Genomic DNA, 27,261 nt, shown 5'->3' with positions numbered 1-27,261 from the left:
CATAATAAAGATCCATAAATGATAGCTCTTTAGATTAGGGGCTATCTACCAGTTATGTGATTTTAGAAAAATGCTCTATATACCCTCTGTCTTTAGGTTCTTGCCTATGATACTACAATGTGGGATGGTGGGTGGGGGTAAATGGTGGTGGCCTAGCAGGCCCTCCATCATCTTTTAGCTCTAACCATTCCAAGTTTCCCTGCCTTCGTCCCTGTTAAAGGTCTTCCCATTTAATCTAGAGATGTGCCCCAGCATTCTTTTTGGAAAAGAGACAGGAGGAGGATAAAATATATAAATAAGAGATGAAAAAGTCAGAAACTTTCAACTAGGAAAAACACCTACAAATTGAAATAATTATACTTCTAAAAAAAATATCCTTCTTTAACTGTGGTAAGTATGTGAGGTGAGTCTGCATAAGCTCCAAACGTTATCATTAGGATCCTGAGTTCTTATGCACAAAGTAAATGTGAAAGAACAACCTTACTCAAGGGATAAGACACAGATTCATCAGGACAGACAGGTGGAATCCCACACACTAACCCCTGTCAACCTCCTTATGCTTCAGGGTGAAGAAGGGAGTCTATTTCCACACTTGCTCATTTAGAAACAGTCTACTCTTCTGCAATGAAGACAGCTCCCTATCTACACAAGACAAACTCAGAGGCCTTCACTCCAGTTTCTCACAATATCCTTTACTCTCTTTTAAAGGGACAGAATAAAACCTGTGTGTTATCATTAGTATTTAATGGATACCTACTATGCACAGACAGGCCAGGCCATGTCCTGGGAGTTCTGGGGCTACACACACACAGACACACACAAAGAGGGAATGTAAGATGAGGCTGTATATTCAGAAACTGGGAGAAAGAGATTTCTGTAGAACGTGGGGAAACTTCACAGAGGAGACAGAAAGCAAGCTGGGCCTTGGCTGACGCAGAATCAATACGTATTTGTGAAATGGGTGATGATTCAATAAGCCTGTTGGAGGAAGCTAGGTCATGTAAGACACTAACACTGCAGGCCATGCAGTGACATCATCAGCCTAAATTTCTTGCCTCAAAAAAAAGAGAGAAAGTATGTATCAGCATTTACAAGTTCAATTACAGAAAAAGGCAAGCTGTCAGGAAGCTAATTAATCGATGACTTAACCCCATTCATACTGAGAATCCTGGAAAGGGCTGCGTGTGCCAGCTCACCAACGTGGGCAATGACCCGATGTGAAGAGAGGCCACCATCAGGATGCCCCTCCACGCTCTGATTCCTACAGGCCAAAGGCAACAGAAATAGAACATTTTACTCTACAAAACTGAGGTGAGGTTCAAGGAGGGTGCTGTTAATATCACCTCTGTTGGCCTGAGAATGAGAGCTATTATTAGTGAATTTAATGGTATTCATTTTCAAGTCATTCAGGAACTAAATGACAGAAACCTACATAAGAATTGTTTGCAAAGTAGTCTTTGGTTGTTGTAATTAACTCCATTCATGTCTTCTTCAACAGTGGTCCCTCCTTAAACCCACCTAAATAGAATAGTTGGGAGTGTGGACAGGGGAATCTGAATTAGTAAAAAGCTTTCCCAAGGAGTCAGATGATCAGCCAGACTTGGGAACGACCATTCAGGGAGTTTCTTTGGATAGCTCTTTTTGCTCCCACCTCCTCCTCCCACATACACACCCAAAACACTGCTAACTCAAACCCACTCCCAGTGGAAATGAGAAAGAAAACAACTGGTTACCCGCTGACTTCAGAATTTTAGGAAGAATACAAAGAGAGCTATAATTTGATTTCTGGCTTTGCCCTTTTTTGGTGAGATTTTTATTTAGCTAGAAAAATCAATCAGACTTTATATCAAAGGGGTGGAACAGGAAGGAAAGGCACAGAGAACACAGCCACCCAGGAGACAGGATTGTTAGGACATTTGTTTGCAGAGTAACCTGACGCTTTGGTTAAGAAGTGTTTCCTGCATTTCAAATTCTAATTGAAAAGCAAGAGCATGAAGCATTGCCTGGAGAAAGAACCAGTAATCAGGCCAGAGGTGCTCCACAGTGCTGAAATTCTGAGCTCTCTCCTAAAGGGTCAGAAGTATGCATTGCAGCCCTGACTGGCCTTGTAATCCTGGATAAAGCTCCTCCCTTTCCTCACAAAGAAACTGGACAGAACGACCTTGAGAGTTCCTTTTGGTTTAGACATCTATACTTAGAGCCTTCCCCTCAAGTATATCAAACCCAAAGAATTGTCATCGATTCAAACAAGCGTAAGGTTTTTGCATATTCCCACTGAAAATGGCTTCCTCACATCCAAAGGAGAATGAGAAAGTGAAAACAGAGTGTACACACATATCATAATCCTAAACAACTTCTCCTGAATATATTCCATGACACGTGCTACAATCTGGTGAAGTTCAGATAGTCTACTACCAGTATCCCAGCATCAACCACATCCTTCTTATCATTGCTCCTGAAAGACTAGTGGCAGACACCAGACATTTAGAGGAGGTACCAGTGAAACGATGGGTGGGGATGTAGCCCAGAAACTCCCTTATCTGACAAGAGAACCAAGACTTTCAGGGGCTAGCAAGACTGAGGGAGGATGTGGTAGCTGCAATGTGCCTATGGGTGGCTAAATGGGACCCAGCGCTCCGCACACCTGACTTGGGGATGCCATTTCCACAAGGATGCTCCTAGCCAGGGAGAAGGCAGAACCTTGGGGGCCAAGCCCTTACCTGGAAGCGCAGGATGATGGTCCAGATGAGGCCGAGGGTCAGCCGGTGGTTCCCATCCACAATGTCATGGGACCCCATGTTCTCAAGATGGACTCTCTGCTCCTTCAGGAACTGAAGGGCCTTGTCCACATTCTCCAGACAGTGGATACGCATTCGTCCCTTGGTGGGTTTAGGCTAGAAACAGGAGAGCAGAAAATAGAAACAGATCATGTAATGGGGCAGAGACAGGCTCAGCTCAGAGCTACTGCCCAGAGTTCACACATGCCTGCTCATACAGCACTCTTCTACCCAAACCAAAACATTAAAAACATGTATACTCAGTACAAGGACAGTATCTACCTAACATCCTTATGAGAGAGAAGTTTACTTAACGGATGGTGATCACTCTTCAGAGGTTTAATTATGCAAGTGACACAATTTACAAATGAGCAAAGAAGCTGGAAGGTTAGAGAGAAAGGAACCCCATTTCCATCAAGGATTTCAGAGCTACTGCTGCCACCCACACAGTTTTCTGCAGATGCAGGGCAAAACACTCGATGATTTTTCTGACTGCTTTAAATGTAAAAGTAGGTTTGCTACCTGCAGGTTTGGGCTGTTTCCTAAGGCTGGCTCAAAATGAAAAGGGGATACACCACCAAATGAGAATTTCCAAGTGGCAGTTTTGTGAGAGTGATGCAAAGGGCTGAGAAAAAGGGTGTGACCCCCTGAGGATAAAGGAAAAGAAAACGAGTGAGTAGTTTAATGTGAATACCTCAATGTCTCTTTTTTTACTCAGTTATATCTAATCCAAGAGGCCCTGGGGAGGTGAACATTTTAAATAAGTAAAACAAAAGACAAAGGCACACATACAGGAAATTCTCTGTGCGCCTCTGTCCTCTATGGGGTCTAGAGCAAGCTCATGCCTCCACCGCCTGGCTCCGTCCCTCCCCTCCTTTCTATTTCCCAGCACAGCCCCCTCTAGCACAGGCAGCACCTCAGACTGACACTTCCTTTCACGTCCTGAGGCCTCTCCCTCTCATCTCTTTTCAATGACTGTGCACCTGACTAGTAAGACCTGGGTCCGCTGATGCATGCTGTTTCAGTCCCAAAGTGGCCTGCAGAGCAATGAGGACAGGACCATTCTACTAAGTGCAGTACAGTCTCCCAAGTATGCCTCAAAGGGGACAGAAGAGGTCATTTCCTAACTGAGGGTGAGAGGAACAGTGTGGATGGAATCAGAAGGAGCTAAAGAGATGGGGTAGGAGTAGACTGGGGGGCTGTTGGTATCTTCCCAGGCTCCATCAGGTATAACCACTGTTCTTTCAGACTTTATTTTAAAAAACTCAATCGCAAACACACAAGGCCTTCCAAGCCTCTATTCTCTCTCTATAAAATCTCAGTGGAACCTGTGCTCCTTTCCACATGAATGTATATACAAAGTGTGAGTGGGGGAGAATGGTGATAAAGGTTCACTTCCCAACAGGTTGATCAAGTCTAATGCCACCTCGCAGGGACCCCATGTGGATGTGACTGGCCATGCCAGATGAGCTATGGATGGTTCACTAGAGACCCAGATGCAACTTAAGTCCCTGAAAAGCACCAGCCATTGGAAACACCAGGGCATGAGACAAAGGAAGGAACTAGAAGAAAAAATTCAGACAAACCTCTTCAGGTAAAATGGTCAGACTCCTTCAAATGGTTAAAAAATAAACAAACCTTATGAACTTCCAAAACCCAGGAAAAAGAAAAAAAAAAAAGGGAAAACTTTAGGAACCAACCCTCTTTTTTGCAATTCTCCCCAAATCAAACCAAGGCGGGGGTGGAGTTTCCCTTTCCCTAAAATTTCCCTACTGCTCATGGCCTCTTCTCTTTTAAATCATCAGACACGAGCAAACCAGCCCTCTGCGGTAAGTTTTTGTTGGACAGTTGAGTATAGAAGATAACAACTGTAATGTTGAAATACCTATGTTCAAGCTACAATTTCCCCATTTTCTGGCAAATAAGAGCCTCACTTCTCAACTGTTTACCCATAAATTGATCAGAATACCAATAATTATCTCAAAGGGCCGCTACATAAATGAAATGGTAATCTAATCACTATAGCGTTCTCAAACACACAAAATGTCTCATTACCAGCAAAGGGCACCTTAAGTATCTTCCTCCCAACAATTCTACTTAAAACAAAAGGGGGAAGACTCTCCCCTCTCTCTGTGTTTAGGTACAACACACCTCTCTGGAGACAGCAGCAAATTTTTAGGGTCTAGACAGAACTTGCCCACTAAGAGCCTGAAAAGTTGAAAAGTTAACATACTTCAATTTTTGAAAGGCAAGTTTAAAACCGGAAGAAAATGTGCCTCTAAACAGTGATGATAATAACACTCTTCTAATCTTGACGCCCAAAATTAAATTCTGGACTGGAATGAAAAGAAAAAGTGGTAGGGAAAACTGACTGGTTGGTGTCTTGACAAAGGGGAAAGGACATGAAAATATCCAAACCTCAACACTTGGGGCTTCTGCAATAGTGAGGACTCTGTAGTTCAAAGTTTATTAGAAAACAAGTCTAAGAAACATGATTTACAGAGACATTTTAAATATTATTACTGTAGGGGCGCCTGGGTGGCTCAGTCAATTGAGCGTCCGACTTTGGCTCAGGTCATGATCTCTTGGTTTGTGAGTTCAAACCCCACATCAGGCTCACTGCTGTCAGCACAGACCTGCTTCCAGTCCTCTGTCCCACCCCCTTCTTCCCCCACTCTCAAAAATAAACATTAAAAAAAGAAAACTAAATAAATATTATTACTGCTCTATAGCTGCTAATTCAAACTCAGCTAACTACCATATAGTAAAAATTATCACTCTACCACCTTTCCGTTTCTCCAACGCTTTCCCACATTTCATCTCAGTGGAAGCTCACTCATCTTTGGTGGCACTTGTTAAACTCCTTCTCAACCAAAAGAGTAATAAACAAGACATGGTGAAGTTAAAGGATGGTGGCACGATACAAGGGAGAGTAAGGATCAAGACTAAAACTCAAGTATCCTGGTTTTCAAGTCTCGTGTTCTGTGTGCTTCACAGAGGGGCTATAAAATATTTTCAGGCATAATATTGGGCACGTTTATAAATGACTACAGGAAACTAATTTTAAGAAATATTAATGACCTCACAGAGCTATACAGTGAAACACATTGGTCATTAAAACTGCAAAGCCCCCTTAGGGGCACCTAGGTGGCTCAGTTGGTTTAGTGTCTGACTTTGGCTCAGGTCATGATCTCGAGGTTTATGAGTTCAAGCCCTGCGTCAGGCTCTGCGCTGACAGCTCATAGCCTACAGCCTGCTTCAGATTTTGTCTCCATCTCTCTGTCCCTCCCCTCCTCGCTCTCTGTGTCTCTCTCTCAAATATATAAAAAAAACCCACAAAAACAAACAAAACAAAACAAAACAACTGCAAAGCCCCCAAGATTTAAAAATTCTTGGTGGCCACTGATAGACCTACTATGTTAACCTCTGTTAGGTGGTTAATAACTGTTATTGCATTTAATCCTCACAGTAACACTGAATAATAATTACCATCTTATGGATGAGAACACGCTAGTTTAGAGAGATGGAGTAATCCATGTGGCTAGTCCCTTTGTGGCCGGTAAGGATTCCAAAGCTCATGGTCTTCATGCTACACTGAGAACCAAGAGCAGTGCACATTTCCACACGAAAGGAAATAGACTCAGTTCCCATCTAGCAGATAGTTTTCATTTTTTTAAGAGCTATTTTTATATCACTAAACTTTCATCCTCTTAAAAGGAAAAAAGAGATAACAATGGAGAAAACTGAACACAATGGAACTAGGGGGAAGGGTGCATTTCTCAGTAATAAACACTTTCTTAAAGCCACGCCCCAAGAGTGGCTGATTGTGCCAAGAAATGGAGTGCTCCCTGTCTTGCCTCCATTAATTATTGTCAAATTTCTAGTGTGGCATTGGTGTGTTCCCACAACAACATGTGCATTTCTGTTCTGTAGGTCATTTCTGATGGGGAAGTCTGAAATGCCATTAATGTGGAGACAAGGATCAATACCAGACCCATATGTGACTCAGAAACAAGTGGTGGTGGTGGCGGCAGCAGGGGTGGGGGGTGGGGGGGTAGGGAGTGGGGGGGTGGGGAGAAGGTTCCTCTGAGGAAATGCCTATTTTTATGGATCCTCCTGGAAATCATTTTAACAAGGTGGGCGCCTGGGTGGCTTAGCCGGTTAAGCATCCAACTCTTGATTTCGGCTCAGGTCAAGATCTCGTTGTTCATGATTTCGAGTCCCGCATCAGGCTCTGCGCTGGCAGTGTGGAGCATGCTTGGGATTCTCTGGTCTCCTCTCTCTCTGCCCCTCCCCCACGCATTCTTACTCTCTTTCTCTTTCTCTCTCTCTCTCTCTCTCCCCCTCCCTCCCTCCCACTCTCTCTCAAAAATAAGTAAACTTTAAAAAATAAGTTTTCCTGCTCCTCCCACAAGGCCCATGTTCCTGTATTTTGCAGGCACTTTTCCTGTTTCCCTTCCCAAGGTCCCTTCTAGTCCCAAATCTTCAACCACAGCTCCATCCTACATTTCACCCCAGACCCTTCTTTTTTCAGACTCCAAGTAAGGAGTAGAAATTATAGGGCTAAAGAACCACCTCTAGCATCTGACAACACAATTCTAATTGCTTATTAGAGCAACTTAATCCAAGCTCTGCCTCTGAGAAGCGGTATGGCCTTGGGCAAATCTGCCTGAGTGGACCCAATGCCTTTAAAGAACAAAGGAGCTGGATGGTGTCCAGGCCACCACTCTGCCTCCACTGTCTGCCCGTCCTTGAGTTTGAATCTATTATACCCTGCAGGGCATCAGGATTTGCAGAACTACAGAATAATCACAATGGCAGCGTTTTTGTCAGAGTCTAGAGATAGAAAAGAGAAAACAAATGTTTCCTAGAGCTAATTTTGCCTCCTTGAATAAAAGAGGAAAACATAAGGGAGGGTTTCTGGCAGGGTGTTTGGGATGCCCCCTGGGAGCTGGGCCATGCTGTTCCACCCTGGTAACCCCTACTTCCTCAGATACTTTCCATGGGTTTCCAAAGTCACCTTGAAGCCACCTGGAGCAACAGCTCTCCAAGGGTTGCAGTGTGACCAGAGAACCAGCCCTGGGAAGTGGAAGAAGCAGACTCTAGGCCTCTATCTGCCACACACTAGCTGGATGGCCTGGCCGGTTGCTTTTTCTTAGTATGAAGGGATGAACTTCCAGCTATAAAACACAATGTATATGTTAGAGGTTGCAAGGCTTACTAACATGCCTCCTGGTCTCTTGTTCAGTTGAAGAGGAAATGGAGAAAACACACTAACTGGTCTCCACCTACCACTGTGACTGACACTTATGTCTTTGCCTTTTTTTTTTTTTTAATGTTTACTTCTTTGAGAGAGAGAGTCTAAGTGGGGGAGAGGCGAAGAAAGAGAGGGAGAGAGAATCCTCCCAAGCAGGTTCCATGCTCAGCACAGGGCCTTGATGCGGGTTTGATCCTATGACTGTGAGATCATGACCTGAGCCAAAATCCAGAGTCGGACGTCCAACCGACTGGGCTACCCAGGTGCCCGTCTTTCTTTTAATCACAAATGGTTCCATCACACGCAAAAGGCTCTACTTAATATAGATGGTGGGATGGGAAGCATTTATTCCAGTCTCCTCTAATACAATACACAGCCCAACTCACTTCACCCTAAGTCCCCAGTCAAGTGTTAGCTTTAATAAGAGTATAGATGATTCTCGTCCAATTAAAATCAATCAAGAAACAACACACTGTGTTCCATTAGGTCCTGCTTGGCTCCTCACTGGCTGGGCCCTCTCCCAGTGAACATTTCCCTTTAGCAGGGCTCAGAGGGAAAGGAAGGCACCAATATAAACAGGAGAATGGACTGGAGTCCACGTTCTGTTACTTACTAGTGATACTGGCCTTGGGCAAGATCCTGGTCACCTCTGCCTATTTCTTTCATAAAGCCTAACTGTCCACTTCATTAGACTGTGAGAACTCAGTGAGATCATGCATGTGACAGTACAAACTAAAAGCAACAGACCCTCAAGTTACCATCATCACTCTTTCCAAAAACAACCCCCAATTTAGCCAGGATACTTTCCTACACCAGTTCCTTCCTAATGCCCACTGCCAAACTTGCTCCTTCACTCTCCCTCACAGCAGACATCTGACCCTTATCTCCTCGGGCCATCTAAACCTAAACCCGTCCTCCTGGATCCCGATGAAACCCCACCCACTTGCTATGGCTTCTTGATAAGCCATCCAAAAGGCTGGTTTCCCCTTCTGAACTCTAGGACTCTGGGACCATTCACTTGGTACTTGATCATATGTACCTATTACTATTAATTTGCTCTTTGCATTTGTGCAATTTAGACTGCAACTTAATGGTGCTTTCTTCTGTGGCCATATTTAGAACAAAAGCAAATACTCCCAAACAAACAATATTACAAACAACAGGTAGGTTCTGTGGCCAGTCCACAAAATCCCATTTCAACAATACATGCCAGTATGGCTCTCCTAACAAAGGCTTTATGCAAAACTCACTCAGAGCAGTTCAATGTGGGATTTAAGGCTTAACAAATCTCGTGGTAAATCTATCTTCCTCACCTAGCTCAGCCTGTTCTGGAGTTAACGGTGGCAAAGAAAAAAAAATCCTTTTTGTTGTTGTTGCTTTCTCTTCTTTGACACTGATTAACAGAGTAAGAAGACCGAATATCAGGAAAACAACAGGCAAGCAAAAACCAGTGATATCTGCTATTGGAAATGGCAGGCAGAGGTGTTCAGAAAACCTTGTCCTCTCTGGGTCAGAGGTGAGTGCCCTGTGTGGCAGGAACCGGGCAGAAAGCTGGCAGTCTTACTTAGAACCATCCCTCACTGCTGAGGCCCATGGAGGAAAGGGGGCAGGCACAGGCAAGCTTCAACCCTGGGTTATGACCCGTGGGCCCCACTTCATCAAAGTCCAAGCCTGACAGCATTACTCCTGAGGCCCTAAGATCTGGGACCACTGACAGAATGACTGGCACAGCTTCTGTGCTCACAGCATTTATGTGCTCAGGTGATGTTAAAGTTAAGGGTGGGTCTGTATTTTTAAGGGAATTTTAAAGCAACGCCTTTATGAAGAGCTACAAGCCACTGTAATTTCAGAGTAAGATATTGAGGAAAAAAATGGTTTTCTTTGTCATCAACCCAATCCCACCCAAGTAAGAGAAGCTTCCTAGTTCAGTCTCAAAGTTTCCTCAATGCTCCACAGGCTGACATATTTAAGGCAAACAAAGGGACATTTCCAGACATGGATTCTGTCCAAGCCTTGACCAAAGAAAGGGACTTCTGCTCTCTTGACGCTCCCAATACAGCAGAGTCAAGTGCCTCGATAACCCGAATGTCTGAGTGATACTTGCTCAAATGTAACTCAAATTTTATTGAGTCAAAATGCAGGATGGGGTTAGGGTAAGAATTATCTGGAGCTGTTGTTTCTCTGAACTTTACTCAATAAAAATCAAACTTTCTCCTTTGTAAAGAAGGATGAACTGGCTCCATAGATCTATTACATTTAAATACTCTAGTTCCTCCTATATTCATCTGTTACTCACCGTCAACCTGATGGTAAGGCTGGGGCTAAAATGCTGACTGAGATATAGGCCCAGACAGAGGGCAAAAATGTTACCCAGGGTTTGGGACCACTGGCGCAGAAAGCCCAGAGCTCACTAAATGCTATCTGACCATACACATTTAGCTGTGGACAAGAATTTACCCAAGCCTGGAAGCTCTAACCACAACTCATTAGTTCTGTACTCTGAATATGCAAGGATTCTTTGGGGCCAGACCTCAGAGAGGTCGTCTGCTGCAGGGAGGGTCTCTAACTTGAGTCCCTGGCAGCCTCCGCGGCCAAGAGCAGAGAGTAGTTTGCGTCCCGTCCAGAAAGTTCCATGAAACAAATAAACCATGGGGCCAAACAGGCTAAAAAGTCTCAGTTCGAATGAACAAGAGTCTTAGCTCACTCTATCTATGGTACCCTTATTTTTGGAGTAAGAAGATTAATCAGACTGCCCAACCTATAATCAGGGTTGGCTGTGAGGAACAGATAATGAAAGAACTCGAGGCACTTGGGGCTTCACAAAGGGGTATGTCATTGCTAAACACCATTTCTAGCACTGACTGCCTAAGAGGTTGGAAATGGCTCCCATTTTCTGTTTTTCCCCATTCCTACTCTCCTAGGCCTCTGGATGACTGCAAGAAAAAGAAAAAGAATAATGGAAGAAGAAAAAGAAAAAGAAGAAGAAAAAAAGTATTGCTAACAGCAAATAAAGAGAGGAGTGGGACCCACACATAACTAAGAATTATGCTCTGCTGGTTGCTTTCTTTTTTCCTAGTAAAGTTTTTGTTGCCCTGTTCAGAATAAATGGTAATGGGACTGATCCCATTTATTATGTGGACATTATCAAGGACACGATCTTCTTGGTATTAAAGAACCATGGACCTTCAAAGGTGAATACTTTGCTCCCTAGAGCCTGGAAGACTCGACCCTACTGGAACCAAAATAAAAGTTCAAGTTAATTTTCATCCATATGACCTTTAATGATTTTTTAGCTCCTTTCCAAACAACATTCCAAAAAATAAAAAATAAAATAAAATGAAATAAAATAAAATAATCATACTAAGTTAAACATTGAAGAAGGGGGAAAAAAAGTCTGAGAAGTAGGGGGAAATGTCTGGTTACAAAAGTGAAATTTAGGAGTGCCTGGCTGGCTCAGTCAGAACATGCAACTCTTGATCTTGGGATCGTGACTTTAAGCCCCATGTTGAGTGTAGAGATCACTTAATAAAATTTTAAAAAAGGGGAGGGGGTGCCTGGCTGGCTCAATCAGTAGAGCACTCAATTCTTGATCTCAGGGTTGTGAGTTCAAGCCCCACATAGGGCATGGAGCCTACTTAAAAAAATAAATTCAAAAAATGAACAAAAAAATAAACAGGAAAAACAAAACCAAAACCAAAAACTATATTTAAAGGTGCATATCATGGTAATTCTATCCTAGGTTCTCACACAGGCTCACTTCAAAAAACAAGTCAAGGGGCACCTGGGAGGCTCAGTTAAGCATCCAATTTCCACTCAGGTCATGATCTCACAGTGAGTTCAAGCCCCGCATCAGGCTCTGTGCTGACAGCTCAGAACGTGGAGCCTGCTTCAGATTCAGTGTCTCCCTCTCTCTGCCCCTCCCTGGCTCACTCTCTCTCTCTCTCTCTCTCTCAAAAATAAACATTAAAAAAAATAATAAAAAAAAATCAAAATGCAATAAATGAGGGGTCTTACATCCCCTCCACATGAGCCCAACTGCCCCAACTCCTACCCTATATACCACTTGTGAGGCAGCCATCATGGGCTGGAACAGAAGCTCAAGTTTAGCTTGAGTTTAGTTCTCTAGTTTAGCTTGACCCACAAACTCTCAAAGATGAGGTAACAAGACCTGCATCTTGGGGAACAAAGCACACAGACAAAACTCACTACAGATGAGATAGGGCTTGCCTCACTATCTTTTAAAGGGCTCTGTTCTTGAACGTAGGAATGCGAGAGAGAAAACTCTGTGCCTTCACCCAGGCTCAAGAGGCAATTCTGTTGGCAGGCTAATAATAGAGCAAGGTACAACCTTAGCCCCTTGCCTGTGGTCAGAGGTGTGTGGGTCGGTCTGCATACAGACCCATGTGGCTGTCAAGTTACAGGGTGGAGCTCAAGTTAAAAATAAGGCTTTCTGGCAGCCCTGCCAACCACCAGCATCATATTTTCCTGGTGATGTCACTACAGATGTGGGACTCTATCCCTGGGCGTCAGTTTTTGGCTCTGTCCCACCACCACCTATGGAACTACATGTGTTCTGGTACAATATAGCATCTATTTTCAAACCAAGGCGAGACAAAACCTGTTGGGTCAGTTACAGTGACTGGTTTATGGTTCATAAACAAAAGTCACATCACAGAAAGCCAGAGTAGCTCTGAGAAACAAAATGGGAAGAGAATTTTCACTGTAGGCTGACAATTCCCCTGCCCAAAAAGGCACAGTGAATTCATCAGAAGCTGAGTTTCCAAGATGACAAAACACCAGCCTCTCCTTCCACCCCCAAAGTATGAAGTATGCAGGGAAGAAAGCAAAAAACATCAAAGACTACTGAATTCAATTCCTGCCACCTTGTAACAGCAGCTCAGATTTTCCAGAGAATCAATAAGAAACAGATTTAAAATTATTCCATGATCTTGTGGGATACAGATTCATCCTGGAGCCAGTGCCTACGTCTGGCCCTTCCATTTCCAGTGCTGTGCCCAGTTTAACAGGGGACACCAGCCAAGATCTTTCAGACCAAGGGTAGTAACCTCACAAATTACCAGAAGGAGGCTGCTTTATTACAGTTCAAGAATATCACCCAGACTCACAATGGTACACAGGAGCTTTTCCCAACATACTCATCTCACCTATCCAGATTCTCGTTCTCAAAAATATTAGTCATTAACTGCAAAATTCATCAGAAAACACAAGTCCACACTTGATTTTTCAAAAACATTTTCCGGCCTATGATGCAAAGTTACTTAATAACATTCCCACTTACCAGCCTCTCTCCAGAGAGAACTTCCAGTAGCTTGATGAGCATCCGTCCATCTCGAAGGTCAGTGTACAGGTCTGTGATCCGGCAGGACACCCGGGCGAGGTGGGAATTGACCCACTTGGTGAAGGTCTTCTTCTGCACAGCTTCACGCTCATCTGCAAGCAGAAGAGAGCTCTTTTTACCATCAATCACAGCATGGCAACAGCAGCTTTGTGCTAGCAGGGTCACAAGAGCCCAGCCAAAGGAAGAACAGGAAAACTCAACTCTAACTGAAACTGCTACTTAGCTTCTCTGAAGCATAATAAACGCTTGAGGAATGTAAGAATCATACAATCCTTGAACATCTGAGCCCCTACATGTACCACCAGCAGAATATTCTTGCTCTCATTCATTTCATTTTCTCTCATCTCTGTTGAAGAGTCAAGAGGATACAGCAGATCACAGTGGGGTCCTGTGCAGCCCTGCCCCGTAGCATAACATTTGGTAAAGTTTCTAATGTGTATGTTACAACTACTATTGTTCCTTCAAAACGTGAGTATTAGGGAAGCACACAGTACAGGGGGGGACATGGGGTAAAAAAGCTAAAGCAAGAAATTGCTTCTCTCATATACAAAGGATCAGAAGATACGGGGTGCCTGGGTGGCTTAGTCGGTTAAGCGTCCGAATCTTGGTTTCGGCTCAGGCCATGATCTCACAGTTCACGGGATAGAGCCCTGCATTGGGCTCCAGGCTGACAGCATGGAGCTTGCTGGGGATCCATTCTCTTCCTCTCTCTCTGCCCCTTCCCCACTCATGCTCTCTCACTTTTTTAAAAAATTTTTTTAATGTTTATTTATTTTTGAGAGAGACAGAGACAGAATGTGAGTGGGTTGGGGCAGAGAGGGAGGGAGGCACAGAATCTGAAGCAGGCTCCAGGCTCCGAGCTGTCAGCACAGAGTCTGACAAGGGGCTCAAACTCACGAGCTGTGAGATCATGACCTGAGCCGAAGTCGGATACTCAACTGACTGAGCCACCCAGGTGCCTCAAATGCTCTCTCACTCTTAAAATCAAAATAAACTTAAAAAAAAAAAAAAAAAAAAAAAAAAAGAAGACAAATTCACTCATGACCTTGATCTGCAATGACCCTCTCACCTGCTAAATCACACACCCATGAACAACAGAGAAAATGGCCGTCAATGTGGTAAGGTACAAAGAGATCTGGCCAGGCACTGGGAGAGCAGGGCCTGGGCCCAAGGTTTCACCAAAAATGTGCTGAGATACTGTGTTCAGTGCCCCCTTCTATAAGAGGAGTGGACAGCTGTAATCTCCAAACTACAACCATTAGTTGAAAAGGCAACCGCTAGGGGCACCTGAGTGGCTCAGTCAGTTGAGTATCCAATTCTTGATTTCCGCTCAGGTTATGATCTCATGGTTCCTGGGATGGAGCCCCACAACGGGTTCTGTGTTTATGACACAGGGCCTGCTTGGGATTCTCCCTCTCTTGGGATTCTGCCTCTCCCTCTCTCTTTGCTCCTCCCCCTACTCATGAGTACACATACATTCTCTCTCTCTGAAAATAATAAACGTTAAAAAAAAAAAAGGCAACTGCTAGTTTATGGTCTAAAGTGTAGTAGTAGTACATCCAAGTCATCTAGGAAACAACACTAAGTTTTTCAAGCCTCAGTGACCAAGTTTTGTCCAATTCAAAGCCTAAAACTCTAGACATATCAGCCCAACAGGCTGTTGAAACCTTCAACAGAGATCCACATAACATGCCCTGTACACATTCATATTCACTGACTGTTTTCTATAGAGATACCCTTTTGCCAGTTACTCACCCCACTTCTGGTTCTGTAGCATAAATTTGCGTCAAAAGGACCCAAGATCTACTCCTTCCAGTGTAAGCCCTAACCCACCAAGACGTCTATGCATTAATCTACAAAAAAGGGAGCAGACCCCAATAATTTTTATGTATTTCGCCACCACTTGGTGACAACTAAAAAGCCACCCTTGTGGACAAGGGCATGTATCTGGTGGCCTGGAGATACTGGGTTCCCGGCCTGGCTGGAATATCCTGGGAGTCTGCCTGGAAGGCTTTGCTGAGGCCTCCAGCCATCCCTCCACAGGAAGGGGGCCAGGCAGAGACAACACAGGACAAGCCTGTATTGCTGCCAGCCTGGCAGGTGAGGCGGCTGGCCACCTGCTGCAATGAGCAGCTCCTCCCTGCCCAGCCTTTCCCTAAAGGAACAGTCCGTCCAGCAGAAAAGAGGGCCTTTTTAAGGGACAAAACCCAACCCAAAAGAAAGGATCAGAAAGGGCAGGATTGGGGGAACAAGAAAACGGTAGTAAGGGGCACAGTTGCAGATGAAAAAGGAGTTGTACCAATAACATCATGATAGGTCACACAGAGAAGATCACATGCATTATTAATCACACAATCATCATGATGGATGGCAACTTCAAGACACTGACACAGGGAGCTGTATTTTTTTGCCAAAGGTTGGCTGTTTTGAAGAGGAAGTCCAAAGCAGAATACATAGACATTAAGTACATTTCAGAGATGGCAAGTAACTCCTGGTTCAGACGTATTTAGGGACAGCTAATTTTTCAAAAAATTCTAATACATTTTATGTGCTACATTGGAGTTAAAAATGTCTTTAATAAAGCCCTTGATGGGTTTCGAAGCTGTTATTCAAGGGTTTGGGCTCAAAGTCACTACCACACCCAACCTATCAAGGGAACAAGATCAAAATGAAAACCTGCTTAGATTATGGTATTTCTAAATAAACAAGCACAAAGGTGTTCCTCAGCCAACTGTCACTCTTTTAGATAAATCTCACATTACAAAAATACTCCTGGCTTCCTTCAGGTTCTGAATTCACAGGTTCCCTTACAAACAAGGAGATTCGAAGGATTTGCTTCTCAAGACAGTAAGTACACTCCCTCACTACCCAGTTCTGGGAGTTATAGTCGAACCCAGACCCTCCTCCCCCTGAAGTGGGCAGAGAGGTCATAGGTGGGGCAGAGAACTGAATGGAAATAAAACAGGCTGAGGATCTGTGTGAGGAGGGCTACTTCCATCCCCAGAAACTCCAGGAAGGAGGGGGAAAAGAAGATGAAGAGAACTTAAACAAAAACAAAAGGAAAAGAACAAGCCCTTGCTTTCTTGTCCTTGCTCCTGTTTCCTCTTTCTACTCTCCCCACACAGCTAAAGAGCAGGCCCCAGATCACGTAAGTATGCTAGAAGAGTCACATAAAGCCTAAGTTCCTCTGGCTTGCGCCACTGCTCTGGAAAAGACATGGAAGATTCCATCCAAGGACTGGACCACAACCAACACTCTTATGACACACGAGGGGCAGGAAACGGGCTCAGCAGTGAGACACAAAGTCCAGTCAGCTTAGTGTGTCTTCTGACAATGGAGGGCCTGGTGAACAACAAACACTTCTGAGGCCGGAAGGAGGGAAAGGGAAGGAAAGAAATCTACCCAGCAGCCTAGCTGAGGATGAGGCTGTGTGTCCTTGGGGACCCCGTCCTTTGTTCCACCCTTCCTGGGAAGGCACAATGACATCACCCCTGCACTCACAACCCAATGAGACAGGGGCAGATTAAGCCAGATGCCTGCTTGAGGAGGAGCAGGAGGCCCTTGGCACAGATGATGAAAGACAGTCCAGAGGCGTGTTTCCAAGCTCAAGCTGCTGTCACTGTGCCAGAACTGTGTGAGAAAGTGGTGGGAATAGCTGAGAAATGAGAGACCATTTCAGCTCTACGGGTATGAGGCAAATCTGGTACCATGAAAAGGGAGCCCTTGCAAACTCCATATTGATTTGGTTATTTAGAGCAGTAGTTCTCAATTCCCCAAGGGAAATTTAGCAATGTCTGAAGACATTGTCCCGCCCGGGGGTGGGTGCTACACTGGCAACTAGTGAGTAGAGGCCAGGGATCCTGGTAAGCATCCTACAGTGCACAGGACAGCACCCACAACAGCAATCATTCAGCTCAAAATGTCAGTAGTATCCAGGTTGGGAAATCCTGGTGTACACATTCTGGTCTTCTGCCAAAAGGAGTTGGCATTTGTAGTGTCTCAGACTGCACTCCCCAGAGAGACACCTGACTTGGGGTGCTGTTCATTTCACAATTCTCTTAGCCTACACCCAAGGTTTTATGAGCCCGATGGTCTGCATGTTGGCCGCAGCAGGAGAAATTCTCTACCCTCAACCCCACTCATTCCACAAAGCTCTTGCTTACTGCTTCCTTGTAAGAAAGAGCAGCAGCAGCAGCAGCTGTGTCTGCCTCTGGGACAACCAAAGGGTAGGGCCCAGTGTGACACTGGGCATTTCTGTACCCCAAGCCATTTCTGTTCTCCTTGTATCTTTTTAGGACCTTGTAGTGCTGTTAACCAAGCCAAATCATGCCTGCATCTGCTGATGTCTGAGCCTGACACTGGGGCAGGTTTAGTGCCCCCCACCTGCCCTAGCCCTGCCCATAACCTGGTAAGTGCTGCCTCCAAGGAACAGGCACTTCCATAGCTCTGTTCCCAGTGAGTGTCTCTCAGGTATTTGTTCATCCCCCTCCCACCCCCACCATTTATTTATTTAGAGGGACTGACCTAAGGTCGCTCCAGCATTAGATGAGAGGAGGTCAAGTGCACAGCAAAGTGCCAGGCTTGTAACTATCAGCTTCTTCTGCACTGTCCCAGTACAGCAGCACTCTCATTAGTTCAAACCATCTGAGATCCAGTATCATGGAGCCATATGCTCTCAGGGTAGAACAAGGCTTTGAAAGTTATCTAAAACAACACTCTTTTTTAAAAGCAAAAAATTCCCTTCTACTACACCTGGGCCAGCTATTTAAAAATCTCGGGAAGGGCGGGGGGAACTTTGTATGTGTACATGGCAAGAGGTTGTTAACAGTCATACAGAAGAAAACAGCTTCTTTCCTTTTTATTAAAAAAATAATAGCATTAATGTGACTTCCTGTGTCCCAGGTACCTATCTACATGCTTTACAATCCTTGTAATCACTCTATGAGGTAGAATTAGTAACTTTCCAGATGGGCTGGCTCTAAAGCCTGGGTTCTCAATCATGTAATAATGCCTCTAGCACAACATTAAAACAAAAACAAACGTGTCCATGATACAAGATGTAGAATCACCCACCATCTCACCATCCTAACTTAAGTCCTTATTTTGCCAAAGGGTCTGCTCCATTACTGGGTAACTCCAACTGTGTCCCTAGCAAGTCTAGATATGTCTCTATGGCCCAGCAAGGCTCACTCTACCCACAAAGCTACAGAGAATATAGGTCTCCTCACTCCTCCACATAAGGGCCTTCATGTTAAGCAATCCTCATTGATGCCTCTTTGCAATGAGCATCATGATGTGGTAGGCAGAGTGGAAACCAAGGTGGTACACGAGGACGCTACCACCTCTGGCAGCCTGGTATCAACTCATACCGACCAGTGGAAGTCAACCTGCAGTGTCAGCAGCCCAGAGACCAGGAATGTGGTGAACCAAGTGAAGAAAGGGCAGAGAGAACCAGCAGCCCCTCACAGGAGGGGGTGTGGTGAGTCTACATGTCAGTGCAGGAGTAGGAGTCAGAAAGGGCTAAAGTGACTCCCAAAATAAGCCTCCCAGAACTACCAATTCTACCAAAATGTCCTCAGAACAGACCCCCAGAACCAGAAGTGGTTCCGGGTGAGATCTAGCCAGCTAAGTCTTTGTCCGCACAGACACAGAGAAAAATTAGCCAACCACCTAGAAAATGAGGACTATTGAGAAGCAGAAGAGAAAACCCAACCTTGAGTGAGAGGCAATCCCTAGAAGCAGTGAACTGTAGGTGAAATTCTACTATGGTGACCTTTCTTGAAAACAGAATTTGACAAGATGGTGTGTCTGCAGTAACACCATCATGCATCCCAACAGCAATTTGCACTTTGTCCGCACAGCAACTCTATCAGGGAGGTGGGACACAAGAGGTATCTCCACCAAAGCTCAAGGCCTGGTGAGCACAAGGGCTGCTCTGCAATGCCAGCCAGTAGAGGCACAGCTGACATACGCTGGGTGTCTCTGGGCGTTGCTCAGTCTCTTCCATTGTTTAGTCAAGTTAAGACCAATTATTATGCATGGCTATACCTTCTTGAAGTATCTAGATTCACTGTCTTTTGGTTTTGATAAATAACTTGAAATTTTCAGAAGATGGCTTACTGAAAAGGGATGGAATATTTATAACAGAGAAACATACTTGCTTATTTTTAATGAATTAATTATTTAATTAATTTGAGAGCAGTAGAGAGAAAGATGGTGCGAGCAAGTGCGAGCAGGGGAGGGCAGAGAGAATATTCCAAAACGCCAGGCTTGAACTCATGACCGCTGAGAACATGACTGGAGCTGAAATCAAGAGTCAGATGTTTAATTAACTGAACCACCCAGGTGCCCCCATACTTGCTTAATTTTAACCAAAAGGCTGTGACTATCCTTTCCATCATCAGCCCCTTTGAAGCACATAACTGACTTCCATGCTTTTTGGGGAATGGCTACTACCAATACCATAAGACTGTAATGCTTCAACATTTATTTACTCTGGAGGATTTGCTACAACTAGAAAAATGAACACTGTGTTAGCATAAGTTAAGCTAGAAGATATAGAAATAGCTTTGATGAACAGAAGGGCATTGTGTTATGGAAATGATTGTATAGCATCTTTCGGCAACACCCTGTGCATGGAGTGCTAAACACGATCATATTCACCATATGCCACAATTCTGGCTATGAAAAGGGATGGGAGCCAGGGATGAAGAAAGGCCTCAAGGCATGTAACATTTCTGGATGGAAAATAAGGGAAACACAGAAACAGGAACTAGCAAATGACCCATGCAGTATTCCCCCAAAGACTAGATTTATACCTGGCTGCAGAGAATAGATCTTTCTTCTACTTTTCAAATAGTCTGAACCTGCTGGTATAACACAAGAATATTTTCTTCCCAGGATCTTCTTCAAGTGTGCTAAGATAGTGGCCTATCTTAAGGAAGAGGTGGCAATCATGTACAATTTTTCTTTGTACAGACTCAGCTACGTTAAATGTAGATGTGGGTTCACAGTAGGAATGGAGAAACAAGGACAGAAGTTGAGAAGAAATCAAAAGGAGGCGATGAAGCAATCATGCCTTGAACACTGCTCCATGGCTGGCTATTTGAATGGACATTATTGTATCTATCTGAGTAATGACTAATCAATCAGAAGATCAGAGTATTAACAAGTTCCAGTCTTTATGAGGCACCTACTGTATGCAGAATTCTGTGTCTCAGTCAAAATCGAAAGTCAAAAAATAACAAAAGTAGTACAGAATCAGTTGCCAGGAGAATGACTTCAAGATGTATTTCTGGGTGTTTGGAAGAAAACGTTTACTACAATTAGGATGGCTTCAGGCCCACCCCCTTCAACAATTCCTGAAGTCTCCTGCCTCATGCTTTTCTCATTCTTACCCACCTTAAATATCACTGCTGTGGTTATCTCCCCCAAATAGCAGTTTCTCAAAGTTATACCACTGTACCAAAACCTTCAATGGCTCCCAGCCATCCACAAGAGGGTCCAAATCACTGAGCTGGGAGTTCAAGAGTCTGGAACAGCCTCTCTTGAGGAGGCACATGCTTCCTCTGGGATCCTCCCTGACACATGAGCTCTGTGTTCCAATCTGACAGAGCTTCTTCTGTTACACTCTGAACTCACACCTTGCATATCCCTTTGTCCTACCTTTGCTTACACCATTCTCCTAACCTAGAGGGCACTTACTCATCTCTTACCCTTCTCCTTTAAGACCCAGACCAAGATAAGCTCTTTGAGGGGCCATTCATTTGATGGGATGTGAGGTCTTATCTTTTTTTTCTTTGTACATTTATTTATTTTTGAGAGAAGGAGAGAGACAGAGCACAAGTGGGGGAGGGGCAGAGAGAGAGAGAGAGAGACACACAGAATCTGAAGCAGGCTCCAGGCTCTGAGTTGTCAACACAGAGCCCTACTCGGGGCTTGAACTCACAAACTGTGAGATCATGACCTGGGCCGAAGCCGGACGCTTAACCGACTGAGCCACCCAGGCGCCCCTTATGTCTTATCTTTTTATCATATATCCTGTGTCCTTTATTTCCTCAACTAGCCTGTAATTGTGCCCAGGGCAAGGACTCAATTCTACATCTGTTTAGTGCCATATGCCTGATAGAGCACACAACAAACATTTGTTGAATGAACCAGCAGATTTCCAGTGCCCAACAAACAGGCACACTGATAAATCCCGCTGCTACTGGTGATCCTACTTAAACTGTTCAAAAAAGAAATTTGAAATCACGTAGACAGGCCTTAAGAAGTTAAATGTTATCATTGAACAGCAACTAAAAATCTTTTACAACTGAATTGCTTCTTGCAACTGTTCCTAAATGTCTGATAAATGATAAAAATGTAATTTTGTGGTACAGCCTTTCACAATAAAAGGGGTCCAAAGCTAACCTAAAAAGTTTGAAGTTTTTACTTCTTTCCTATTTGTGACAACCGCCATCACATACCTGTACAGAACAAGGCAGCAAAATACATAAGGGTGTAATTACAACATTATTTTAACATGACCAAGTAGGCCAATAGTCACAAGACTCAATTTATAATAATTTTAACAATTTATCCATTAAAGCTCAATCTGGAGTTATTTTAAAAAAAGGCATCTTAATTCAAAACAAAAGACTACAGAAGGGTGGAGTTCCCATGTGTGTCTTGGCTTGAAAAAATAAATAAATCATTTCCCATGAGCAACATGCAAAATACACACAGCCGGAAACCGGAAACAGGCAACTGGCTGTATTGATAATAGAGAATCGAGCTGTTATCTTGAAGCAGCAAAAGGAAGGAAACTAATCTTCTGACTAAAGGCCTCCCTGTGACGGGTTAGTCTGCGTGCGGGCCTTGAATTTATGTTTGCTGATTTATATATAAATAGAACTTGAGTTAAAATATTTTTCCTAACAGTTTAACCTGCTTTGTGGACAAAACACACGTAAACATCTGTTCTAAATGCATGTACAGCAAATATGCAATTCTCTGCTAACACTTAACAGCCTGATATGCAGACTACAGAACAACTGTGAACTCTATATAACCCTGCACCTAGGGTTTACATCCCTCAGGCAGGCCCTGCCTGGAGCTTGCGGCAGGCCTTTCTTTTGAGTAGCCCAGCCCAGTTTTGCCAATGGGGAAACTAAGGCACTGCGGGGGGGAGACTCACAATAATGAACTGAATAGACAGGCCAATTCCCAGTGATCTTGCCTCCCTGTCGCGGTCATCACTTCAAGGTGAGCCCCTTAAAGTCACAATGCACAAAAAGTTAAGACTGTGGATGAGGCTAAGGTAGGGATGATCTGCGAAAGCAAATGGCCAAAGCAACACCACCAATTCGTTTCATTGAGAGCAAAGCTGAGAACTAGGGTGAATTAAGTAGTGTAAAATGCCAAAACCAGGAGGGAAAATTAAATGCCTTAAAAAAAATAGAAAAATTTACCTTATATGTGCAAACTAAAAACCAAAACAAACGAATGAAACAAAACGCAGACACACACCCATAAATACAGAGAACAAAGTGATGGCTGCCAGAGGAGGGTGGAATGGGTAAAACAGGAGAAGGGGAGAAGGGAGGTTTGGCACAGGGGACATAGTCAATGGTATTGTAAGAGCTTTGTATGGTGACAGATGGCAGCTACACTTGCAGTGAACACAGCATAACCTACGGAGTTGTTGAATTGCTGTGTCAACTATACTCAAAAGGATACACAGACGCACACACCAAATTTATCAAATCACTGATTTGTGGGGAAATTCACCTCGAGAGAGTTCATTCACATGAACTTGGGAATGTTTGTTAATTTTTTAATATTTATTTTAAAATACCAAAAATGTTTCACAGAAAAAATATCAGTAAATGATAAAAGGAAATGATTGGTTCCAGTGCAAAAAAATCTATCAATGAAGCTTATTTTAAGAAAGAATGTTATTTTACTAAAAATTTAAATTGCACATAATTTTCCAGGAACACAACTATTAAATAATATCAGATTTCATTATACTGTTTAAAAAATTATTTGGTCAGTACCCTGATTCATACTGGTGATTCTAAAAGAATTACTGTAGCTCCCATCGTAGCAACAATAACATATTAAATTTATTGAGCCCATTTGCCAGAATCTCTTCCGTTTTAAATCTATCCATTTATTTAGACCCATTGTTATTAGATATATTAATTATTATTCCCAGTTTACAGGTGAAGAAATGGAGGCATCAGGTGCCAAAGGTTATATAGTCATTAAGTGATTATAATCAACAGGTTTCTTAAGCTTCCGGCAATGGGATTATGATGCATGTTGAGTAACAACACCTCATATATTTGACACCGAAAATACACTTTTCCTCCACTTAATATTTAACATAAATGCAGCGTGGGGCACCTGGAAGGCTCAGTTGGTTAAGCGTACAACTCTTGATTTCAGCTCAGGTCATGATCTCGCGGTAAGCAAGTTCGAGCCCCACCTCGGGCTCTGCACTGACAATGCAGAGCCTGTTTGGGATTCTTTCTCTCTCCCTCTCCCTCTGCCCTCCACTGCTCCCATGCTCATGCGCACTCTCAAAATAAACTTAAAAAATTAAAAAAAAAAAAAAAACATAAGTGCAACTTAATCTTTGGAAGTTTGGGGCTGTAAATGTGTTTTGGTGAAAATGTTTCTGAAATTTGTTGCATGTCTTCATAAAATATGTTTATGTTAATAAAATATGATAAAGATTTAAAAAAAAACAAGAAACAGGACCTGATAAAGAAATACTCAAGAAACCATTCACTAAATATGCCTGAAAATGGATGGCACACTTCAAAAGTGTGAGCCTACTAACCGCTACTCTCTATCTTTAAGGGACATTCTGGCACAAACCGTCTGCAACTGCAGCCAGGGAGAGTCAGCAGGACCAAGGATGAAGTCCTACACGGCTCCTACGCACTGGTAGATGCTGTGTTAGGGCCAGTGTTAGCTTCACCTTGCTCATTAACATTATTACTTCTAACTAGATGAGGCACAGAAAGATTTTGGTGATTTGCCTGAGGGCATGTGGCTAGCAAAGGCACAACCAGGATCAGAACGCTCATCTCTGTGAACCCTGAAGAATCCCAAAGCTCCTACTCACACGATCATCCCACATTGCTTGCGGAAAATAACATCTTACCTTCCCCAAACAACACCCATCCACTCAGGTCAGCTCCTTGATGACTGAAAAGATCAATTTAAAATAGGGACAAGCAAACTTTGACCTATAGCCTGTTTTTGTACAGTCAAGGGGCTAGCATGTTTTTATATTAGGGTTGGGGGGGCATTTTAGGGGCAACATCATAGGAGAATGAGGAGATATGACAGAGACCCTATGTGGCCCTCAAAGCCTAATATAGTTACTGTCTGGCCCTTTACAGAAAAAGCTTCATCAATTCCTGGCTTAAACATTTTTATACTGTCATTAGTCCTGTATCCCCTTTGTTAGCTTCCATTTTCCAATCAAAACTAGCTTAGCAAATACACACTGAGTGCTTGCTATAAAGAAGATACCACACTGGGGACCATTTGAATTTCTACTATTAAATGGGCAGACAGGTTGATGTGCCACATTTTTTTCCTTTTTAATTTGAATTACTAGGACTCTGTCCACATGTCAAATCAGCCAGGGTGTGAACTCTGGGCCCATTTCCCTCCCTAGCTGAGGTATTCTTCTGGCCACCTTGAAAAAAAGGATTAACAGTGCTAACCCAGCAGTCAGGAGGGACACAACACAGTGGGCACACAGGCCAGAACTTGAGGCTGTACCTTCATTTCAAAGGATGAGGAAAAGCCAGGAGGCTTCAGGCCAGATTTCCCAACTTCCCACTTCCTCTATGCACAAGCTTCAGGTACACTTTATTTGCCATCACCTCTCCTCCTCCAATCCTCCCTGGAAGAAAACTAAAAAACATGAAGTCCCAGGTAGATTAGGGTAATTTGTAATATCCTCAAAAGGTGGAAAACCTTGGAACTAAAGAGACACCACTTTAAGTATTCAGCTTATATGGGAGAATGCTAACATTAATACAGACTCACTAGGAGAGAATTTTTTAAAGGGCAACAACTATAATGGGTACACTAAAGAATTTATAAAGGTTAATTCCATTGCAATATATGAGGGGGATATTATCTGTATCTTTTCTTAGCAACAACTAAAGAAGCAGTAAATAATGTATCCTAACCAGGATATCACATGGCACACAAATTTACTTGTAAAAATAAAATCCTTTACTTCAAGAGCTAAAGGTAGTTTTTTATTATAGTAGCCTTGGGATTAGATTAAGTGGAGGTGGTGAGAGAGAATTAAAATTTATTATGTTTTTTTCATGCAATGCACAAAAAAAGTAGCCACAATGTTCTGTGGATCATGCAGCTGGTCTAAGCCAGTGTATTAAAGATCAAGTAGCATGTACCCTGGCCCCTGCTTAGGATTTTCTCTCTTCTCCAGTTTCCCAGAATTCTCAGGGTCAACAGTGCAAGGAGAAAAACAGAACTCTCCTCCACACACTAGAGTGACACTAGAGTCACATTATTGTAAGAAATTCAAGATTTCTTGAGAGGATACAGCCCTCCCTCAATGCTTTCAGAAGGGCTGATGCTGCCAGCAGGCTACTGCACCAGTTCTAGCCACTCAGGACAGTTTCTGACAGTTCTATTTAAAGAGGATGTCCAACTCACCTCTAATTTATTATTCCAAAAAGCAAAAGTCCAAGAAACTTTTTAAGCCAGAAACACAAAAACAAGAAGGAGGGGACAGTCAAAAACCTACATGTCATCACAAAGCCATCTCCTTTTCACAGATGGTATAGCATTTAGTACAATGATCATTTCCGAAATCAGTTGTGGAAGTGCCCTTCTAAGATAATCTACCATGGAAGTCCTCCAACTATGGTTCTATGTGTAAATTTAATCTGCAAAGTATTACTATTTTGGAACAAAGAATGTTACAGGGATGCCAAGGTATCACTTGGAACTACAGAATTAGGACAATTTTCTAATTAATGGGAAATTATATTTAAAAACAAATGAATGTAAACACAAAAGAACTTAGAAATGGGGGCGCCTGGATGGCTCAGTCGGTTAAGCATCCAACTTCAGCTCAGGTCATGATCTCACAGTTCATGAGTTCGAGCCCCACATCGGGCTCTGTGCTGACAGCTCAGAGCCTGGAGCCTGCTTCGGATTCTGTGTCTCCCTCTCTCTCTGTCCCTCCCCCACTCATACTCTCTCTCTGTCTCTCTTAAAAATTAAACATTAAAAACATTAAAAAAAAAATTTAGAAACTGACTTCCGTCCTAAAGATCATTACAAATTAGTTACCCAAACCACTCCGACAGAGAATATGACCCGCTGTAGAAACTCAGAGTTGAAATGGCAGATTGGGACGTTAAATAATACTGTTTCAACTTCAAGGCCAAACTCCAAAATTGCAGTTGTATATGCAAGTAAGCCCAAGGTTTCATGTACTGGGGATGGGGGAGAAATGTTCAAATTACAGTTGCATATCAGAAAGAACCAACAGTTGCGACAAGATTTTTTTTTTTAATGCATAATGTTGTAAAGATAAACTGTTTCCTGAACTGAACTAAAAAATTTCCGAGTTTAACACTATTTTGTAAAGTAATATGTCAGTGCATCAAACCAAAATTTTCACTTTTCATGGAGTATTCTTCATTCAGGAAGTAATTTACTGAATGATAAGCTCTGACCCAATCCTTGGTTATAGATTTAAACTCAGCCAACGATTTCACTGCCTAAAAAATTATTCCTTGTAGAACAGCATATGTTTTATTTTAATGTTTATTTATTTTTGAGAGAAAGAGACAGAGAGTGAGTGGGGGAGGGGC

At 43.2% G+C, this 27,261-nt stretch overlaps 1 protein-coding gene across 4 annotated transcripts in view; it reads right to left on the bottom strand.

Annotated features, from left to right (window-relative positions):
• Positions 1 to 27,261, bottom strand: part of SPTBN1 (spectrin beta, non-erythrocytic 1) — a 198,318-nt gene that overhangs the window by 59,386 nt on the left and 111,671 nt on the right. For all 4 annotated transcript variants that reach the window (XM_027072443.2, XM_015074694.3, XM_053200601.1 and 1 more), the window contains 2 exons: positions 13,334 to 13,485; positions 2,721 to 2,894 (listed from right to left, as the gene is read on the bottom strand). In XM_027072443.2, the coding sequence (XP_026928244.1) occupies positions 2,721 to 2,894; positions 13,334 to 13,485 (326 nt within the window). The remainder of the gene's footprint in view (positions 1 to 2,720; positions 2,895 to 13,333; positions 13,486 to 27,261) is intronic.

This window comes from Acinonyx jubatus, chromosome A3 (assembly GCF_027475565.1).
Source record: "Acinonyx jubatus isolate Ajub_Pintada_27869175 chromosome A3, VMU_Ajub_asm_v1.0, whole genome shotgun sequence".
Classification (NCBI taxonomy): domain Eukaryota; kingdom Metazoa; phylum Chordata; class Mammalia; order Carnivora; family Felidae; genus Acinonyx; species Acinonyx jubatus.
The sequence above is the reverse complement of the archived record's forward strand: the minus strand, read 5'-3'. Positions and strand labels throughout refer to the sequence as shown.